Here is a 21,712-nt window from a genome sequence, read left to right on the forward strand (position 1 = left end):
GAAACGCCGGCTCTGGCTGCAAAGCACCCAGGAGGTTACACCGCCTCGGGTGTCTTTTTCCCCTCCCTCTCTCAACCTACCCCGGCACCGTGAATTAAAAAGAAGAAGAAGAATAAAAAAGACACCACCACATACAGACCCGCACACGCCGGTGGCACCGCGGCGCCCCGCAAACGCAGCCTGCGGGCGCGTCCCCTTCCTTCCCTCCTTCCACAAGCCTGGCCGTACAAATCGTTCCTCTTCACATCCACGCTTTAGCGCCGCGTTTGTTTTTCTGGCACACGGCTCCGTCCTCCGCAACCCGCCCCAGAAATTTTGAAAGAAAATAGCAGAAGTCTTTCATTGTTAACATTTGATTTATTTAAAGTCCTTAACTGCAAATGATCAAAAACATACTTCACGCATTAAATTCTCAGTTATCGTTTTAAATCAAAATATTTTTTCAATTACAATCACATTTATAAAATTAACAAAATTTCTTAAATTCACGTGTAATTCTTTTTTTACTGTCATTTAAAGCAATTTCCAGCTGTAAAGAAAGAAAAAAATATAAACCATGCAATAAATTAAGAACATTGAGACAGCGAACAGGAATAATAATAAAACCCGTCTGGCTATGCTAACACCGTGTAAAACTGTGGAAAGTGCATTAACACTGGATGAAACAAGCTAACGATGGCGATAATTAAACGGCCACACACACAAAAAAAAATTGATGTGGATTTATTAAACAAGTTGGAAAAGGGGAGAGTGACAGAGCTCTCCTCTTTTCCTTGCGTCGGTGTAATAGTCAACGTTTCCTGGGGGAGGGGGAAAATAACCTTGTTATAGATAACACAGTTCTAGCTGGTACAGAATGAAGACACTTAAATTAAATAAGCATGTCATCCACATGTTGATGAGAGTTCCTGATGAACGAGAATCTTCAGTAACAGATGGGAAGGAAAAAAAAAATATCCAACTGGCTGTGACCTCTTGTAACTTTATATTACATCCCAAGACAGGTAACACTTGGAAAAAAATAAGGGTCGCATCCTGCACTCCAAAGTTCCAGTTGGTCCCCTCGGGAGTGCAGGATCCGTCCCGCAGCATCTGGGTGTATGCGGGTTGTAGTAGCCGAAGGTTTATTTTGCAAGTATCAAAAGGATGATCCGAGAAAGTAAATAGTCCTCTTGTTGCTTAGAGATTCTCTTAGTGTTTTGCTACTTCACAGCAGTATTGTCCTTCAAAGCCTTTTTAATTAAAAAAAGTCTTAAATGTCTACTCGCTTCTTCATCTCCGTATTGTTAAAGTATTGCCACATACCTGTAAACTTACATGAGATTATAGAGCACAGAAGGGGTGAGGGTGTGGGGGGGAGACAAAGGGGCGGAAAGCACAAACAAGTAGTTTACAAGCTCAACAATTTTTTCTTCTTTTTTTAATAACACCCTGCAAAGGCTAGGGGGGATCTCCGGGGAGAGGGGCTGGGCGGCAGAGGCGGGAGGGGGGTTATGTACAAGCGGGACGCGGCCGGCTTTGCAGGAGGTCGTGGTGGAATCATAACAAGACACAACGCGTTGCGAGACAATTAAAAAGTAACAGTCCTGTGCACGCAGCGTGCGGAAACACCTCGGTTTGTCGCAGGGAGAGGGAAAGGGGGGAGAGAAGCCGGGAAAGGGGAGCGGGCGGCAGCGGTGCGGCCGGAGGGGAAGAGGCGGGGGGCGGCGGAGGGGAAGAGGGGCTCGCCCCCGGCGGCGGGGGGTGCAGAGCTAGGAGGTGTTTAGCACGGGTCTGGAATACACACCTTGGTAGTAGGAGGGCTCTAGGGCCGAGGGCTCGATGCTGCTCCGGCCCGCCATGGAAGCGCTGCCCAGGGGCAGCCCGCCGGAGATGCTGGCACCGTAGGAGGAATATTGCAGCGCCTGCTCGTAGGCTTTGAAGTCCAGCTTGTGCTGCTGCTCCGAGGAGGACATGAGGTTGTTGATGGAAAAGGGGTGGTTGAAGGAGTAGTGGGGATCGCCCTTGAGGTGGAGCTGGGGTTCGTGGGCTAAGGAGTGAGGGGGGTGCGGGACGGAGGCCAGGGCGGGGACGGAGCTGATGGTGGAGGAGGCGGCCGAGGCCGAGGTCTTTAGTTCCGTGCTCGATCCGCTGTGGTCCATAGACTGGGGGCTGGTGGACGGGTTGGAGCTGGAGAGGGAGGTGGCGGTGTCCAGCTGCGCGGGTTTATTGTGGCCTCTGTGCAGGGGGGAGTTGGAGCTGGAACTGGAGGCCCCGGCCTGATCTTTCCTGCCCTCCTGAGGGGCTTTGCTGTTCGCCGGCTTCTCGCACTTGAAGCGCTTTTGCCGACGGAGGTAGCAGCCGTTTTCAAACATGTTGCCGGAGTCGGGGTGCAGGGTCCAGTAGGAGCCCTTGCCGGGCTTGTCGGGGGAGCGGGCCACCTTGACGAAGCAGTCGTTGAAGGAGAGCGAGTGGCGGATGCTGTTCTGCCAGCGCTGCTGGTTCTGCCGGTAGTAGGGGAAAAGGTCCATGATCCACTGGTAGATCTCGCTCAGCGTCAGCATCTTGCTGGGCGCCTGCTGGATGGCCATGGTGATGAGGGAGATGTAGGAGTAGGGCGGCTTGGCGTGGGGGTAGCTCCGCTTGAAGGTCTTGGCGTCCCGCGTCCTGCCGAGGTTGGACTGCGTGTAGGCCATGGGGCTCATGCAGGGGTTCATGCCGCCGTAGGGGCTCAGCCCGTTCATGGGGGCCGGCTGGGCAGACATGGCATTGATGCCGCCGGGGCTCAGCGCCGTGCCCATGGCGGCCACGCCGGCCGGCATGCCGTTCACCGGCCCCGCCGAGCCCGCCGGCATGCCGGCCACGGCACCGGGGCTCAGCCCGGCCCCCAGCCCCGTGTTGGCGTAGGACATGTTGAAGGAGCTGGAGGTCATGTTGCCGCTCGTCGTCATGGTGTTCATGGTCATGTAGGTGTTCATGGTGTTCATGGAGCCCAGCCCCGAGTTCATGTTGCTCACGGGCACCGAGGAATAGGCCTAGGGCAGCGAGACGGAGAGAGGGGGTTAGGGGGGGAGAGGGGGACGTGCGGGAACGCGCCGGGGCCGGATCCGCCCGTCCTGCCCAGCGAGCCGTGCAAACCCCCCGCCGCGGGACGCCGTCCGCTCCCCCGACACCCGGGAAGGCGCTTTCCAAAAGCCGCGCGGAAAGGCCGCTGGCGCGATGAAAAGGTCTAATTCATACGTGATTATAAATAGACACGGGGCGGGGGGGGGGGGCCAGGTTCTCGGTCCCGACGCCCTCCCGTTTTACCGGCGTGCCGCGGCTTGCGCCGGGATCCCCGGGGCGCACGGACCGATGGCCTTCCCGGAGCAGCTCCGCACCCCCGCAGAGCCGGGCTGCGGGCTTTATCTGCCCCGGGAGGAGGCTTCCTCCAGGAATATTCCCGCGGTTTTGCTGATTTTGCGCCCCGTCTCGCTACCTAAATATTGAAACTCCTCAGATTGTTGAAATTTACGGGCGTACGCGGCCTGCGCCAAGGAGAAATTCAACTGCCTGCGCTTAAGAAAGATTATTTTAAGAACTATCATCTCACTTATCTCTCCCACCCTGCGCCGATTTAAATTTCTGTTCCTGCAAAAGATGCGATAATGTCTTGTAACAAAAAAAACCCCAAATAATAAAAAAAATAATACTCAAACCAAATAGCTCACGTCCGCGCATTTCATCTGTGGAAAGCTTTCCCCTTGTCTTCATTTTCTATCAAGTCAGTGTTTAAATTAAAGATATATTAAAAAAAAAAAAAAAGTAAACCCAACCTCAACTTTCCCAAAGTACGAAAAGCCTGAACTTTCCCTGCCTGAGATTTTCTACAGTTCCCCGACGTGCAAAAAATGCAGCACCCTACCACAGAACACAACTCTTAAAAAAGGCAGAACCGGAGAGCCTGAAATTGTGCTTTCCAGTACGGCATCTGATTTAACAGGAGGAAGAAAGACGTTCCCATTTTACCTCGACCAAAGGCAATACGGCTAAGGAAAGGAGGTTTAGGCGACGGTTAAGTGTATAAAATTCATTACTGTTCACTACAAATTCCACGAGCCTATAAACGCGCTTTTAATTTAGAGGATCACATTAATTATTTGAGACGGTAGAACGCGGGTGTGTTTCCCAACTTGCATCCATGCAGGGATTCAAATTAAGTAGTAGGGGAGGAGAAAATATTGAGGCTAAAATATAGCAAAAGCAAAGGTCGCTTAACTTTATGTTTGTGGATAATGAGTATGGCGAGGATAAATGAGTCTGGAAACGGCACATAATTAGGATGACCCTTATTTGCCCTTAGCCGACTTTCCTCTATTAAAAAAGATGCCAGTAGGGTGACACGTATCTGCCTGTGCCCGCGTGGCCCTATGGGGGCTGTGTGCCAGCTCCGGGGTGCAGGGACGAGGCGTGGGGACTGTGTAGCCGTGTGTCCGGGTTGTGCTGATGCAATGCCCGGGTGCGCACACCTAGGTGCCTGCCTCGCCGCCACACTTCCTTAAAACGGCTCCTTCCCGGGCGGCAACCCGCGGGGCTGTTGGCGGGGCTGCCAGGCGCTGCCTTCCCCCGGGGACCCCCACCGCAGAGCCGCAAGCGACACACAGCGAGCCCCCCGGGTCCCCGCAGGGCCGAGGCGCGCCGCGAGGAGGACTCCGGTCGCTTCCGTGGCCCTCTCCTCCGCCGGAGTTGGTGACGCTCGGGCCGGTTGTCCCCCTTCTTTGGCACCGTGTTGCCGAACAGGCGTGGGGGGGGGGAGAAGAGGGGGGAGGGAAGAGCCTCCCGGGGTGCCGCGGGCCGGGCCGGGCCGGGTCCGGGGAGGTGGGTCCGGGGCTGCGGGCCCCCCTCTCGCTCAGGCTCCCGGGGCCGCTCCCGGCAGCGCCGCCAGCCGGCCCGCGGCAGCAGCGCACGCCGCCGCCAGCCCGTCTCGCAAAGTACGAACAAACGGCTATTTTCTCCAACCCCCGCCCCCCCCTTTCTTTTCGCTCGGCTTTAACAGGTGAGGCCCCCGGCAACGGCCAGCAGAGAGGCCGGCGGCCCCGCCGAGGAGCCCGGGGAAGGCGCTGCCCCCGCCCCGGGACGCGCTGGCCACCGGCTCCCTCGCCCCCTGCCATCTGCCGGGAAGGAGCCGGGGGCCGGCAGCGCGGCGAGTCCTCTGCCCCGAGCCAAGAGTTTACGGGACGCTTTTGTGCGCGCCGCAAGCGGAGATTAAAGCCTTTTAGATGAGATCAAGGGCTGCCCCCGGTCCCCCGGCCCTCCCGGCGGGCCCGCAACCGCCCTGGGTCTCCCTCAAACGCCTCCCGGGGCTCTCGGAAGCCGTGTTTTCCTCGGGGAAGCCTGGCCAGCTTCAGCGCCGGAGGGAGGGAGGAGGCACGTTTGCACTGGCAGGATCTGGAGTGGAGACCGATTCCTCCGATTGCTGCCCCCCTCTAAACCCCCAGCCCTCCCCCCGGCCCCCCTCCCCCTTGCAGAGGGGCAGCAGCGGAGCCAGACCCTGGGATTTACTCACCTCCTGAGTGTCGGCGTAGTAGCTGTTCCAGTCGCTGGTTTCATGCCCTTCCATTTTCACAGTCCCTAACATTATGGAGCCAACCTGCCCGGTGTAACCATCCAGCCCTCTTGCAAGCGAGCGACGGGCAGCAGGAAAAGAGCCCGAAAGCCCGACCTAGCAGGAAGCCAGCTCTCACGAGGGGCGGGGGGTGCTGAATTCTCCTCTATAACCAGCCAAAAAGGAGGCAGGGAGCGGTGTGGGGCGAGACAGTTGAGAAAGTGAGGAAGTGCCGGCTGGGATGTGAGTGGAGTTGAGCTGATGTGGATCTTACGTCGCAGAAGTACCCACCTCCTCCTCCTCCTCTCCCCATTTGTCCGCCGCACAAAGGCGTTCGCACCTACAAAGCCGGAGATGCACCTGCAAACAAGGCAGTTCCCCTCGCCTGCAACTCCCCCCGGGGCGGCACTTTATTTGCAAAGCGGCGTAATTGGTTTAAGCTTGTGGGGAAAGAAGGAGAGACAGAGGTGGGCAAAGGGGGAAGAGTAGGAAAGGGGGAGGAACACCCCCCCCCTTTCAGATGGACAGGACAAATGCTAGGAGGGATCGGTGGAAATTAAATGAGGTAGATAAGGGAAGGGCAGCCCCCTCTGTTTGAAGAGAATGCAAAAGGCCATCCAGCCTTAAACCCCTGAGATTAGGGGCAATATTTACTGAAGTCCAGTAGATGCTCCTTTAACTTGATGGCCAGGACGTGCTCCAAAGTCCCGAGTCCTGCAGTCCACAGGCTTCCCCCCCGCTCCCGCCCCTCACTTCAAAGCCGGTTACCGCGCAGGTACCTCGGCGGCGCCCCCCTCCCCTGCCCGACGCCCCCGGCTCCCAGCGCCCTCGGGGCGGGGGACCGGGCTCGGCACTCCGGGCTGCGAGCAGGAGGGCTCGGCTCCCCGCTCCCCAAAGCCCTCCGACCCCTTTCCCCCCGCCTCCTCCATGGGCCCTTCAAACGGGGCTGCCGTCCTATGTAGATGGTGGCGGTGATATTTTTTCTCTGGTGCCTTACGTTTAGAAACCATGTGAGTCACCGCGCTGAGACATAACACAACAGGCACCCAATAAATGCGGACAGAGGCTTGAATGCGGATCTACCGATATTAACCTCCACTTGGCAAACATCAGGTGAGTCACTGAAACCATTTTATATCTTTACTGTGGAAAGCCTCCAGCCCAGAAGGCTCCTTCGGAAGCCTTCTCTGGTGCCAAGGCACCCAGGAGTAGCAACAATAAGTAGCGGGTATCTCTTTACCAACTTCTTGCTCATTAACGTGATTTCTCTCAAAGAAAGGAGGAGGAATCTACACAGGCTGGTAAAAGGTAAAAAGAGGCAACACCGATAAAACAAATTGACATTGGACAACATTCTTTATCATTATGAAGAGAATATTCAGGCTTTGCAGACGGATCGAACATTTTCTGTTTCTGCGCCTGCCCTGTCCAGCTCCTCGAGCTTATGTCAAGACCACAGACTTTTCTTGGGTTTCTCTGCTATATCCTTTATGAATTTATTCCTATCCAGCTACCAGAACTTTTATCACCTGATAGTAAAAAAAAAAAAAGGACAAAACCAAAAAACCCCACCCACCAAACAAACAAACAAAACTCCCCAAACCCAAATAACTTCCTGGGCAATGGGAATTTGAAGGGGAAATAAAGTTTCTTGGGAATTTGAAAAAGGCTTGCGTATCATACCACACAAAGTACAATACACATCTGGGTCTGAATTTTTGGTTGGCACGTGTAACGTTCAGCAGGATCACAGTTGCTTCCACAGTGATTTGTCCTCGAGTGATCTGCGAAAACGTCACCCCCGCAAACACGATTTTAAAGTTTCTTATACGGAGACCCATCATTCAAATGACGAGATATAGCATATCTCCACCTCGACAAATACGTTCTAACTTGTCCTCTAAATGCGTTTTCTGTTATCCCTTTCTTTGTTCTTTCCATCCTCGTCCTTCTTTCTTTAAATCTGGCAACAGAATTAAGTCAAATCCTCGAAACAAACAAAACTCTGGAATCAGCAGACGAGAACAAGGGATGAAAATGTGTCTTGAAGGAAATAAAATAGATAAAAGCACTGGATTTAAACCCTGCTTTCTCAAATGGTCAAACTGCACCCGTGGAAATTGGAACAAAACCCATTGGAAAATCGAAGAGATATTAAAATTGCGGTCTTCGTGTATGCACCCTCCCTCTTTCACTAATGGAAGCGGTCTATATGTGTGAAATTAGAGACCCTTCGGTGGTGGTTTGTTCATTTTAGTACCTGAGGGTCGCTGGGACCGCTGCACCCCTCCCAGCCTGCATGCGGCGAGGCTGGGAGGGATGCAGCGGTCCCAGCGACACAGCTGGTGTCACACTCCCCCCCCCGCCGCCGGGTGACCTCGGGGCGGTTGCTGCCCCGCTTCCCAGAGCCCAGCCTCGCGGGATCAACACCCGCCGGGACACCGGGCAGCCCACGCAGGGCTCACTCCGTAACCTGGAAAAAAAAAAGAAAAAAAAAAAAGAGCAAGGCAGGAAGCCGGCCACGCTCCTCGGATGCTGCTACAAAACGGCGGGAGGCGTTTCGCCGGGCGGAGCAGACGTGGCGGTCGGCAAGAGCCGCTCTCCCCGCCGGCCCGGCCCCTCGAGACGCCCCCGGCCGGGATGCTCGCCGGCCGGGCGGGCCGTGGCGGGCCGTTCCGGGCGGGGAGGGGAGGGCAGGTCGGGGGTTGTGCAAAGTCGCAGCGCCTCCTGTTGTCGGGCTGCGCGTCGGGCTCGGCTCCCTCTTTCTAAGGCTGCTGCCAGAGGTGAGAGCACAGATGGGCTGTGATTTTAGAGAACCTTTCGGCTTGGTGTACAAATCTGCAAGCCCAAGGCAGAGTCAGCCGCTGCCTGCTGGAACTTCCCTTCAGCCGGGGTTGCTGTGTTGCAGCCCTGGTGGAGAAAAGCCTTCCTTGTGTGAAGAAGAGGGTCCTGATGGCTCTGCCCACGGTTACAGGAAAAAGAGGGTGTTTCGGTAGTTGCCCTTGCCCCGCACTTCAGCCTCTGCGAAACCCTAGGTGAGATGCTCCGAGAGTCCAGCGCGATTTGTCCGTACCCTTTGCAGCTGGAAGTGAAGGACTGTTTTAGGATGGAGGACACATGATAGCAGCCAGGAGCTCTCCAGACGCGCGTAGCTGCTTTTGTGTTTTCTAGACTTCAGGACGGTAGCCCTGGCCCGATTTAGGCAGAGCCTTTCCCTAGCTCTAGTTAGAGTAGCACCAGTTTCTGATCAAGCTGTACACTGGCTTTTTTTTTTAATTTTTTTTTTCAGGGGAGCTGTTTGTGCAGCTTTTCTTTTTTTTGTGGAGAAAACTGCAGGCTGAAGTGAGCTGTATTTTCCCCATCTAAACGGCAACAAGGTGCCAGGCTCCACCGGTGCGCGCTGCCAAGGAGGAAAACATAATAACTGACCTAAAAGAGGAAAGTACGTGTGTGTGGTTTGCGGGTGTGTGGAGCTGGGGGAGGACGTCCACGGGAGACCGTGTCATCAGCGTTGGCAGTGAGAGCTGGGCCCCGCAAAGACCACTCGGCAAGCGGCCGCTTTTTAGGAAGCACATCTCTGCGGGGTCCGGGCTGTCAGGCGGGGAGCGGCCCCGGGACGGGGGCCGAGAGCCCGTCGGCGCCGCTCGCCCAGCGCTGCTCGGGAGCGCCGCCCGCAGGTACTGTCCCACGCGTAGGGCGGGCGGCCGTAGGAATCGGTGGGGGCTTTAATTTTAAGTTCGGAGCGCTATTTTAGTTCGCTCCAGTGTGAGAGCTACTTCTCCACTGGCAGGGGCAGCGCCTGCCGGTTTAATTTGCAGGGTCTTATTTGATTTTACCCAAACGCCGTCGTGTCCTGGCAGGGAATCTCTCGGCAGTGCTTGTGCGGGGCAGATCGGGAAGGAGCTGTGAGGCTGTGTCGGCATCATGATGCCTTCCCTGCTCCTCGCTGTACATCCGCCTTCTCTTTTCCCCTCATCTGTCTCCTGCAGAGGGTTGTTGGTGCCCGGCTTTCCAGGCGGGCCCAACACGAGGAGGGAAGCTGCGCAGCGGGTCGCCTCATACGGCGTGGAACCCCTCAGTCTCTCCCACCCTCCCCCTGTCCTTACTCATCCACCCCCCCCGACGGTGGGAAATCCCTCTTCCCATCTGTTTCCAACCCGGAATCCTCCCTCATGCAAGCGGGCAAACAGTAATCGGGTGGGAACGTGCCGCTGCCCAGGGCAGGGTCCTTTGGACGGGGTGGGAGGGCGGGCCGTCCCGGGGCGCTCCGCGGGCAGGTGTCGGTGACGGTCGGGAGCGCCCCTCGCTCCGGAGGGAGCCCATAGAGACGGCGGCGGAGTCGGGGAGCTTGTTTCTCACCCCTCGGCCCCCCAGGGCAGAGCCGCCCTGGCACTGTGCTCCTGCCGCTGAGCCCTCAATGAGAAGGGCCGGCGGGGATACCCCCCCGCTGCCCGGAGCACCACCCAGGGGATCGGTGGCTCCCGCGCCCCCGGAGTTCACCAGCCGGTGCGATGGGATAAGGTGGCGTTTACCTTCCTCTCCCTCAGGAGCAGCACCTGGGCAGGTGAGGGCCCTGCGTGGGGTCAACACTTGCTTCGGAGCCTTTTCTGCGTGAGCTTTTCTTACCTACGACCATCACAGCCGAGTCACCCCCTTCCCCCGACCAACCCGAGGTAGGAGGGGGGCACCCCATTTTGTCACTGCACCTCCTCCTCCCCGGCACCCGTGGTCTCGATCCTCCCGGGAGGAGCAGACGTGCCCTCCCGCCGCCCCGTCCCCGGCAAGGAGGGCCGGGGGGACGCACCCCTCGCTAGCCGGGCCCTGCCTTCCCGCTGCCCGCTTCTCGGCCGCGGGTTTTGCGCCCTTTCAGCCGCCCCCGCCGGGCGCAGGGAGCTCCGGAGAGGCCGGGACGCCGGGCAGGTACCGCCCTGCTGCCGGCGGGAGCGCAGCGGCGTGTCGCCCCCTCCAGAGGCCCAGACCTGCCGGATTTTATTTTATTTCATTTCATTTCATTTCATTTCATTTCATTTCATTTCATTTCATTTCATTTTATTTTATTTTATTTTATTTTATTTTATTTTAATTTTTTTTCTTAAATTTCATTGCAGTTCATTGTGTTTCATTTTTCTAAGCATCATTCAGCATGTAGTGACTTGAGTGACACTCCCAATATAAAAAATAATACCTCTCACCCCCCAAATACTCACGTATCAGATAAGTTAAAGGAAAAAGAAGCACAAATAACAAAATGAAAAATTACAAATAAATTAATATCCATTGGTTGAAGAGATGAGAGTAGAGAAGCCTCTGTTTTCTTGTTTGCTTTTTCTTTACTGTAACAAAATAGTTCTTAATTAGGTAAATCACAATCCATTGCATATAATCACTTTATTTTTGCTAGTAGATGTGTGTATGCTGTTTGCAGAACTCCAGTTGGCAGGATGCTCACACTGCGGTGCATGACTGGCCAAGTGTGTTTTACTTATTTTATGTAAAAATAAATGCACTTGATATTTCTCATTTGACTCAAGAGCAACCATGTAAGTATTTATTTCAGTTATTGGGTTTTTTATTTATGTTATGATCTACTGAAATGTAAATAGAAATGCTTCTGTTGTTTATTTCAATCAGTGTGCCAACTCTTATGCAATTACTCAATCTCTCTTTGAAAGTCTTGTGTGCCTTGTTTTGTTTTAAAGGAACTGCGGTAATATGGCATGGAAGAAACACTGTCAGAGGAGATGGGAATTCGATTATGCACAGGGAAACACGTATACACCAATGGCACCCACTTTGTAGAATCTCACCCAAATTGCAAAAATGGTATTTCAGGACACATACAGATTTCTTGCAATGCACGTACAAGGAAGAAAGAAAGCAAGAAAGCAAACTGAGGCAGCGAGTGCAGTTAATCTATATAAACCAGTATAAGAAACAGAGTGTGGTAGGAGGGACACTTGTGCATGAATCCTAGAATTATTTCTTTGTTAAAGTTGCCCAAGTGACCTCATAGTCCAAAGTCTGCCATTTATTTTTTTTTCCCAACAATATCTGCTGGTTGAACAAAAGCTATTTCCACTCTCCATGAGTCTTTCTTCTCCAAAACCTGCAGTGAGTTCTCTGTGAGAACATCTGTTTTACTGATGTAAACCAAATATCGCTGTATTGGACAAGAGATGCAAAGCTGACCAACTGCTTGTAATATTCATGCCAATACAATACTCCAGTTCTTCTGCAAACTGACCTTCCTATGCAGAAGGTGGACTTGGTTTGGTAACTTGGATTTTAAGCAATGGAGAGAGGAGGAATGCTAACCTTCTTTCACTGCATAGCACCATATTTTCAAATTGTATGCTCCATTCTCCTTTACTCGCAAAGAATTAATCATTTCCCTGCCTCTGTCTCCACAGCAGTTTTACAGAAAAGCATTGAGAGAGAGCAGTATCCATCATAAATGGCTTTCTTGGCTGGCTTCAGCTCTGAAGAATCAAATGTACAAAATCAAGGCTGGCTTATTTAAACTCCTCCCCAGGGAGCAGTTCCACAGCTTTACTCAGCTTGCAGTTCCTAGAGCATAAATTAATTCAGGCTGAATTAACTGCACATTTTCTTGAGCTGTATTAACATGGACACCCAGCTATTGTGGGATGTATGGCAGCATGGTCACACATATAAAGAAACACTTTGGCCATTTGCTCCATCAGGGGACGTACACTAACCTCTGTGTAGCAAAAATGATATTTGCCCTGGAAAAGGATGCCCGAAGGCCCTATGTAACATGTCCCATAGTTTTACATTGAAATGTGATAACGTGAGTATCAACTGGTAACACCCTAAAATCAGAAGCAAGACCCATAAAATAGGATAGTCAACTAGCATCTATGGGAAAGTAGAGGAAGGTCTGGATTTGGTAACATTTTAGGACTCCTCAGGGGCAGCAGCTGTTCCATATTTTGGAGAGTGGTTGGTCCTCCCAGCAGCTGGCCTAAGCTTCTGCTGCTGCTTCAAGCGTTTCAAGGGTGAATCTCCCTGCTGAGCAGATTTAAGGGAATGACATCAGGAAGGTCACTTAGCTCACCATGTGCCTTCCCTTCTGTTGCCACGTTTGCTCAGTTCTCTGTGTAACTACTGGTGAGACAAGGAAGAATCAGATTTAATTCATTCTTCCTCCACCCCTCCCCAACCAACAAAGCAGCTGCCAAAATATTTCTGCAGTGCATGTGGTTTCAGGTTTACTTCTTTTTAGGTAGTGACTCAAGGTGGGACGATTGGGAAGGAATCCAACACCCGACCTTTCCTTCGGTTCCTCCGAAAGAGAGAGATTCTCTCTTCCATCCTGACAATTTCATAGCAGGATCGGGTGGCTTTCCTATTACTCGCTGAACAAACAATCCTTTTCCCCTCTTCAGGATCAGTATCAAGGATCACCGTCCATGCTGTGCCAGAAATCCTTTAAATCTTTTTTAACATTGTCCTTAAAGGTAGCTGGAACTTCAGCCTCTGCAGACACCGCTCCTCACCCTTTGCAGGGCATTTCCTTTTGCTGAAGAAACTGATCAGATGTGAAGATTTTTCTTGTGATTAAATGGGATTTCTATGTCCCCCAACACTGAATCTTCAGCGTGAAACCTATGAGATCTACAAACACACACATATATATCTACATCCATATATCCACAGTCAAGCTGTTGTCCTAAGAGAACAGAAGAGTTGGACTGGAAAATCTGCTGTATTAACTGAAAGACAGCGGAGAGCAGAGATAATATGATCAAATTTTAAAACTAAAGCAAGTAAAGGGCTGAGCCCAGCAAAGACTTTGGCAGGTGTTTAGCTGTAATTTCTCCGTTTATTGCTTACAGCCTTCTTCAAAGCCAAGAGTGTCTCTGACCTTGTGCCTATAATAAAGGCTATGTGTGATGGGCTTCTAGAAGCAACCCATGTTATTTCTCTTGGATTATGTAGTAAAATGGCACATATCTGGAAACATTATAGTCATGTCATACTGAAAATAAAATCTGTGATTCATGATCACTCAAAACAACCAACTTATTTTCTCATTATAAATATGTTTTTAAATAAAAGGGCTCCACCGCGTTTCCAACTTTTTATTTATTTTTATTTTGAACTATACAGGAAATGCCATTATTTAAATAATGTGTTTCAATCAGGAAAGAAAAAAACAAACAACAAAGCCCAGGATCATAGAAGCAAGAAAAATTTTAACTATTTCTACTGGTATAGTACTGGCAAATACAGGTATCTCACAATCATAATGGAGATTAGCAGAGCTGGGTGTGCATATTTGTTATGGATCAAAGATAGGATATAGCGATTAGAAGAATGACAATGCTTTCAACACTCACAAAGGGATTGAATGTGTGATTTATAATACTAATTCCACAAAACCTTTCTATGGCTGCTTCCTGCACAAGGGATTCAATATGGATTGATCACTGAAAAAAAAAAAAGTTTTTCCTTCAGCTCAGTTGGATCAAACCCTTGCAACTAACCAAAAAGCTTTTCAGTATTGACAGTCTCTGATTTAAGAGATTATTTCCCCCCAACCTGTTTACTCCACTGTTCTGCTACAGATTACCGTCCCCACAGCATAACTGTCAAAAAAGTTTGTGTGCTGCATTCCCAGTGGCTGTACTTCACAGGTCAGTGTTTTAGCTTATAATTAATTGATTTGCTCTGAGTGTTTACGGCCATTTTATAAATATACATGGCAGAAACATTAAAACAAAGATGTTGATGCAAAGAGCAAAACAGTAGCCTGAGGATACATACCTCTGATTTTCTATTTACTAGCAGTCACAAGCAGTGACTCAGTTATGAATCTGCCACTGGTTCTACTGGGAGACTTAGTAAAGCCATTCAGACTCTCTTTGTTCTAGCTCCTTGTCTCTAAAATGGGATAACGCTACTTGGGCATCGTGGTGAAACTGTATTTGCAAATATGCTGTTATCCTTGCTAGAACTATTGCATTGGTGAACAGCTTTGAGCAAGTGTCTGCCATTTTTGGGGTAGACTAGACTGGTGCTTTGGCTGCAGCACACCAAAAAGGAGAGAGCAGCATCGTCCGGCTGGGCTGGCAGGGCTTTGGCCTATTTCATGTGACAAGAGTTTCACAGCCTGCTGGAAATAGATACCAAGGTGAGGCTTAGCATCTAGTGACAACCTTGATGTAAGCCACAGAAGAACTAGCAAAGTAGTTGCTCTTCCTGCTGCTCTACTACTACTAAAATGCTCTTACTTTCCTTTTTTTCTTTTAAGTAATTGCAATTCAGCTTTCCGAGGACTCTTTCTGGCATTTGCTAGACAGCCCATACCAGGCTGTACACATTTCATATGCACCATACTGTCCTGGTTCCTGATTGCCCAGATGACAGCGACTACTGGAGAGCACCGTTAACTTCTCTGGACTGTGCTCTGGTTTCGTCCCAAAGCCTGTGGGGCACCATGTGCACCTCAGTCTCATTCCAGCATGAACTTGGATTATGGCAATGATGTGCACCAGGGGTGGGACTTCCTACATGGTGTGGACTCAGCCAATTTAGGAGAAAAGAAATTCCATTTTCAACTTTCTCCAACCAACTGAACAATTTTTTAATGACCACTTCTCTTTCTAAAGAGAAAAAAACCCTTTTCTTGTAGCATTAATAGACTAATAACTTAGCTGATACAATTTATGCGATATTAGAAAGCTTAGTGATCTGGTGAGGCCTAATTAAGAATAATAATAATGTGTACCCAGGCACTGAACTTGCACAAGGTTTTCCAAATCTAGATCCATTTGCTAAGTATAAGGATTCATCTGCTGATTAAATTTTGCGCTATGCAAGCTACAGAGATAGGGCTTAACCTGTTTAACTCAATAAAAAAACACCTTCAGGCTTTAAGCATCAGTGTGATCATATAGAGAGGGGCATGTGCTAATAATACCTGGGTAAAAGGAAAAAAGGTTTCCCTGTTTTCCTGTGTATCAGAGAGAAGAATCTCGGCAGCTGTCATCTCTGTAGCTCAAGCTGAGGATCTAGAGGATATATTGGCAACACTTACTCCTGGAATGTGTGGGGATTAGTAGAGGAAAAATATAGCATTTGGGATTTAACTTGACATCATCTCCCCTTGGGTGCTTACTCCCTTTGCTTACAGGACCTAGAGTCTAAATGCTGTAAACCAGGAAACATTTATGAACCAAGGCTGGAATCTTTCTTGTAACAGAACTACATTCCCCAGGAGCCAGGCCCTGGTTTGCTGCAAGCAGACCTGGCAGACAACAGATACCGTACCGTAACACAGCATTTTCCATTTTACCACAACTACTAACCTAAAGAGGAAGCCCATGTCTAAGGATTTTTCCTTCTTCCTAAGATTTTTTTGATGCAAATACTTCTTGCCATTCAGCGGCTTCTTACTGGAACTTCCTGATGCAAATACCTCTTCACATGCAGGGTCTTTTCTTCCACATCCCACTGTGACTCCTGCAGAGAGGAACTGTTCTGGGTAAATGAAATTGTTGAGGCTTTACTTACTGTTTAACTAGTTTGAAATGTATCTGTTCTCTAGGCTTACAACTGCATTAAACTGCTAATAGGATTCATTTTCAATGAGGCAATCAAAAACTTCATTCCTGTTCTGAACTGCTCTAATGGCCTGGGCAGCTAACAGGAATCCTTCAAGGCGGATAAACTATTTCATATTCCACCTTCTGCTCCTCCAACTACTGTGGGATTCCTGCTAGGGAGAGGGAGAAGCAAATTAGACACCAAATAGATAGGCTTCCTAGAGTGTATTACAGGGCTTTAGTCAGTTATCTTGCTATCAGAAGAAAACCTGATACTAATTGGGGTGCAATGTGATTGGCAAATGAGTTTTTAATCTTCAACAAGTTTTTAGTGGCATTAGCAAGCTAAAAGTGGGCCTTCTATCCCAGTGTAAGAAGCATTGTTTTCAAGATGTACACTGACTACCCCCTTGAACTCCAGGAATAAATACAATTAAGTAGGGGGAAAAAAAAGCTACAAAGCTGTAGCTGAAAGCTACAAAGAAAGGAAGGGATAATAGAAGACATTTGCCTGTTAGATCAGTGGAGTCTTTCAATCAGTTGAGTGACATATTTGAATCCAATATACGCAGTTAGACCCTACAGTTCCTTGTTATCACGTGGGTGTTTGGAGACCCAAACTAAAGAAAAAAAGACTTTATTTTTACCCACCATAAGAGACGTAAGTGTGTTACAAACATAATTTTGAGAACTGTTGCAGCCCAGAGATTCATGAAAAATCAAAAGCACCGGCTTTGAGTTCAGATTATATGGAGGAAACTTTTTTTTCCCCTCACTGCTATAAGCTGCTTCATTTCGCCTATTTAGCCACACAACCAGCCTTCTTGGGAACCCGGCCAGTGTGACCTTGTAGGTTTGTGCCATAGTTATAAGCATCTTGATAGATTCACTTTGAATTTTCACATTTTTGTTTTATTTATATGTTCTTTTTCTTTTTTTTTTTTTAATTTCTTTCATAAGGTTTGATGGTTTTTGGCACATGTTATCATCCCTACATTTGCTGGACACTGAAATGGTCATAAATTCTCCTGGTCCACTTTTACATCATACTTCATGTGTGGAAAGAACTACTGTTAAAATTTAACTTTCACCAGACAGCTGTCAAGTATATTTGATACCTCTGTTCTTTGACGGACAGTCTAGTAAAACTGTACGACATGGAGCCAGGTTTCCTCCCAGAGAACTGGTTTTGGAGTTTTTGCCCATGTTAATACTGCAAAGCTTGTTGGTTTATGGAGTCTGAGATGGAGTCTATCCTGTTGCGGGCAATCCCTATTACTATAAATTAAATCCCGATGACAGAAGCTTTATTGACGATGATAAATGAGTCAAACGCAGCTGAGTTGGGCTTTCATCTCCAAGCTGACCCTTTGGCAATTGCGAAAATTAGTTTGACAGGAAAAATGCGTCTGTCATTGCATTTGGGAAGCGGCCACACTCCATGGCACACACATCCCCAGTGATGCCATTTGTACGTTTTGTTTTCAGGGCAGAACTTTAAGGAGCCGGTGCCTGAGAGCGGACCAAGGGTTGCCCTCCACAGCAGAGAAACGAGGATGCAATGGTACAAATGACCCCGTCTGCACCGTGGCCTGCAGAAACCCGTGGTTTGGCTTGAACCTTTCTAACGACGCCTCTGGATGATGCCGAAACTTGCAGACCTTTCCATATAGGCTCACTCAAGGGAGTAAAATCCCACCAAAGCCCCATCCGCGAAAGACTCCGCGTCCCGCCTCACACGGCGAGCGGGGAGATCGGGGGCGCTGCCAGGCCCAGCCCTCCCCGCCGGCAGGGGGCGCTGGCGAGCGGCGGCGGCCGCTCTCTCTCCCCCGGCGGGAGCCTCGTTGCTTGGTTACGGCGCGCGTCCTCCCCCTGCCCGCCGGCTCCTGAGGGAGCGGCGGCGGTGGCTCCTCCTGGGGCTGCGGGCCCGGCTCCGGTTCCTCGTCGTCCCCCGGGGCCGCCAACGCCGTGCCGGGGGAGACTAGCAGCCCTCCTGCGCGGGGCCCGTGTCGGTGCGTGGCGGGGAGGCTGCCCCGTGGCGGGGAGGCTGCCCCGTGGCGGGGAGGCTGCCCCGTGGCGGGCCTCTCCGGCTGTGGGTTGTCAGGTTGTGAGGTACTTGGCTGAGGGGAGGGAGGCCCTTTGCCTGCTCGAGAGAGAGAGACGTGGGGCTTGGAGGGGGTCGCTGTTTTTTTGTAGGTGGAAAGCTTGTTGTGGCTAATTGGCGAAAGCCTTCGGAGAAATCCTTTCTTAGGTTTTTTTTTTCTCTCTTAGGAGTTTCTGGCCGACTCTCAATTTATGCTCGCAAAGGTACAAATGGTTTGGTTGTTTCCTGAGGTAAAATGCTAATAGCCATTGCTGCTGCTTAATTATATATGTTCAGAACAATCTTGTTAAAATCAATGGGGCCCTTAGCAAAATGAAGTAGTCTTTGCAAGATTGGGTTCTGTGTTGGTATATAAAATACAAAACCTCATTTCTGTTTGAATTTACAGGCTTGATACAGTAGGAGAAAACTGCTAGAAAACATGAGCACTTTGGACTGAGTTGTGTGGAAGAGCTGAATATGATTAAGGAACATGAGACTATATGCAGGGAATCTCAGTGGGATGGTCTGAAGATCAAACAAGGAATAGTTACTGCTCCTAGAAACGTGAGCATTTAGCCCTTATTGGAAGATTTAACACCAGATCAATCACATCAGTTTAGAACATTATCCTCTCCAGAGGTCAAAGAGTCCACATAAGCCTGTCATGAATATAAATAAAAATATTCCTAATTAATTCATTGGGTGTTCTGGTGTTCACAGAAAGTAAGGATATCTTCTGAAGTAAGAGACATGAAAAAACAAACTCCTGATCTCAGGGTAATGACTCAAAGAAATAAATCTGTGGAAGAAGTCAGTGCTGACAAAAATCAGCAAAGTTGGTCTGAAAAAGTTAACAGAGAAAATGCCATTTGTAGTCATGAAAGTACAGTTGTAAAACTGCCAGTAATAGCATCATTTGCAGGTACCACTAAAAAAATTGTAATGGTCAAGCACCCAGCACCACCTCAAAAGCCAAGTTACTGCCTGTCTAATTTTCATGTTAATAGCTCCCCTATCTCATTAGAAAAGACAAAAGCTGTTAGTAAAGTAAAGGATAGAGTACGTATGCTACAAATGGATCCTCAGAATTTTAAAAGAGAGAAAACTGAAGAAATAGATACTGTGATTAAAGGCAGTGATGAATTTAGCTCTACAGATTCTTATACAAGTAAAAATGTTTCAAGAAAGGGAAAAATAACCAGGGAAAGCTGTAAGAAGAGAAGCAGAGTGATTTCAAAAGCAAAGCAACAAGATTTAGATGTTGAATTGGGAAGAGTGCTGAGAAAAGGAAGTAAGCAGCCAAGTGTGAGGTCTGCTCGAGAACAGTTGGAAGAGGTAAGGGATGTGACTAGACCAGACACTTCAAAAATATACGAGAAGAACTTCCAGCAGAGAAAACCTGAAGAGCCTACTTCCACACCAGCATTGCCTGTGAAAGTGGTTGCAAGGTCTATTGATGAAATAATTGCTTCCCTGCAGTCTACTTCTCCATCTCCCTCAGACGAGATGATCAAAGAACTCCTGGAGAGTGTTCTTGGCCAGAACTACAGCATAAAAATGGAAGTAGGTGAACCAGAACAAGAGCAATATTTTTCTCTTGGGTAAATATTACTTTTATAAGAGCTGTATATTTTTTTTCCAGCTCCTACAATGTGTTACAACACAGAAGCCAGACAAAACAAATGCATAAAGACACTGATGTATCATAGAATATTCTTCACTGTTTCTTCTGCCAGTTTTTTGGTGTCCCTTAAAAATGAAAATGAACTGATATGAAAATATATTAAAACATAAGCTCTTTTGGGGTGTTATTTTTATTATACTGCTTATAGTTTAATACCACTTTTTCTTTACTCTCCTTTCCCTTTTTGAAGATGACATATTCTAGTCTGACAGATGAAAAAGCGCATTAAATGCATTTGGGATATTGTTGAAAATATTGCTTCTTTTAGTTATTGTTTAACTTGTGACCTCTCAATAAGACAAATTCTTTATTGTCACAGTTAGGTAGATTGTGTAAGCAGCTGTAAGAGAGTCCCTTCAATTAACTATAGCAGGAGATATCAGTAATACTAGGCATCGGGTACCTGCTATAGAAAATTTTCCTAGGTTTTCACCAAAGGGTTGTTGATTCATTTGTTAACTAAAGTAGTAATTTACTATCAGATGTCTCTTTGTCCTTTCTTAGCCAGACTGATAGTTTTGTTCTAGTTCCAAGAGGGCTGAAACTCATGTCACAAAAATGGCTATCACACTTGGTATTTATGCTAGCACTTGTTAGGGTTGCTGTGGAACAAATAGAACCATGGAGTTTCAGCAGCAACTGCCTCTGCAAGCAAGTGTGGAAGACTGATGAAAAGCATACGAACGAGTGCTTTAGGAGATGATAAAGAACATTGTGTCCCACAACTATCAAAATGCTACCTTTTGTAACCATAGAGATCTCTCATAGAATAAGTGTAGTACCTTATGCTCTCTTAATGTGAGATTGACTGTTTTTGGATTAAATACAAAAGTTAGGAGAAAACATAATCCTGAACTCAGTTAATTTCAGTGTGTAAATCCATGAGCAGCAATAGTCCGAAGCTGCGTTTCCAATAGGTTTATGTCCTCTGATTTGATTTTCTTCTGTTCTGTTCTTCTGAGAACTGATTGTGTGGTTGAGGCATTCACAGTGTCTCCCGCTCTCTGAATAATTTCTGGTGTATTTCAATTGGGATTGAAACCAGAGAAGACTTTCCCCAGTGTGGCTGCACTGAGGTGATCCCTTGTCATTGCTTGACTTGTATTTTAGGAATGTAATATTGTGTGACTGTTGCCTTTGGTTGAAATTTGCCATCTGGATACAAAAATACTTCAGGGCAGATAGGAAAAGGGCTAAAGAAGATCCTGGATCTGGAAAATCACTTCTTGTTCAATTTACCCAAAATAACTATTAGTGATTAGTAACATGTGTGGCGTTGTGTGTTTTTTCTTACTCTTTTATAAATATGGTTTATGTTCTAGGTAAAATTTTTAAAGTATGGCCTCTAGCAAGTCTTAATGTTCTTAATTTGAAGTGAACTGATTTTCTGTTGTTTGTAGTGGGAACTACTGGGCTCTGAGCTTTGAAAATCTGACCTCTGGAGTACTGTGATGTGTAATTCTTTATTTCCAAAACTTTCATCAATCAGGCTCAAACTAAAATGAAAATTTGAACTTGGTAATGACTTTCTGGTGCAGTTGTTTGTTGTTTAATGTTTTTTTAGGTATGGGCATATGGACATTAGGATGAATGACAGACACCCTTGCTGATTACATTTATTTTTTTTTTTTTTAAATCAAAGGCGTTTGCAGCAGGCGTCTTTTGAACTTAAGTGACCTTATAAATAGGATGAAGACTCTAGCAATTCTTTATTATTATTATGCATGGTTTATTTACATTACACTGTGCTTCAAGGCTTGCCTTCTCTAATGAAGTAAGAAATGTATTCTTTTAAATGAAACAGAAAT

The 21,712-nt window shown here is 48.5% G+C and overlaps 2 protein-coding genes across 2 annotated transcripts in view; one reads left to right on the forward strand and one right to left on the reverse strand.

Moving 5' to 3' along the window:
* Positions 1-337: 337 nt before the first annotated feature.
* FOXA1 (forkhead box A1) lies at positions 338-5,876 on the reverse strand. Its single transcript, XM_074585191.1, has 2 exons — positions 5,525-5,876; positions 338-3,014 (listed from the first exon to the last, which is right to left on the reverse strand). Exons 1-2 carry the CDS (start codon positions 5,594-5,596, stop codon positions 1,752-1,754), a joined length of 1,335 nt encoding a protein of 444 aa, XP_074441292.1. The 5' UTR covers positions 5,597-5,876; the 3' UTR covers positions 338-1,751.
* A 1,993-nt stretch (positions 5,877-7,869) lies between these two features.
* Positions 7,870-21,712, forward strand: part of TTC6 (tetratricopeptide repeat domain 6) — a 73,038-nt gene continuing 59,195 nt past the window's right edge. Inside the window, exons 1-4 of the mRNA XM_074586810.1 lie at positions 7,870-9,240; positions 17,623-18,146; positions 18,406-18,441; positions 18,627-19,783. Coding sequence (XP_074442911.1) covers positions 18,971-19,783 — 813 coding nt within the window. The 5' untranslated portion in view covers positions 7,870-9,240; positions 17,623-18,146; positions 18,406-18,441; positions 18,627-18,970. The remainder of the gene's footprint in view (positions 9,241-17,622; positions 18,147-18,405; positions 18,442-18,626; positions 19,784-21,712) is intronic.

The sequence above is a fragment of the Larus michahellis genome, chromosome 4 (genome assembly GCF_964199755.1).
Source record: "Larus michahellis chromosome 4, bLarMic1.1, whole genome shotgun sequence".
NCBI classification, from domain to species: Eukaryota; Metazoa; Chordata; class Aves; order Charadriiformes; family Laridae; genus Larus; species Larus michahellis.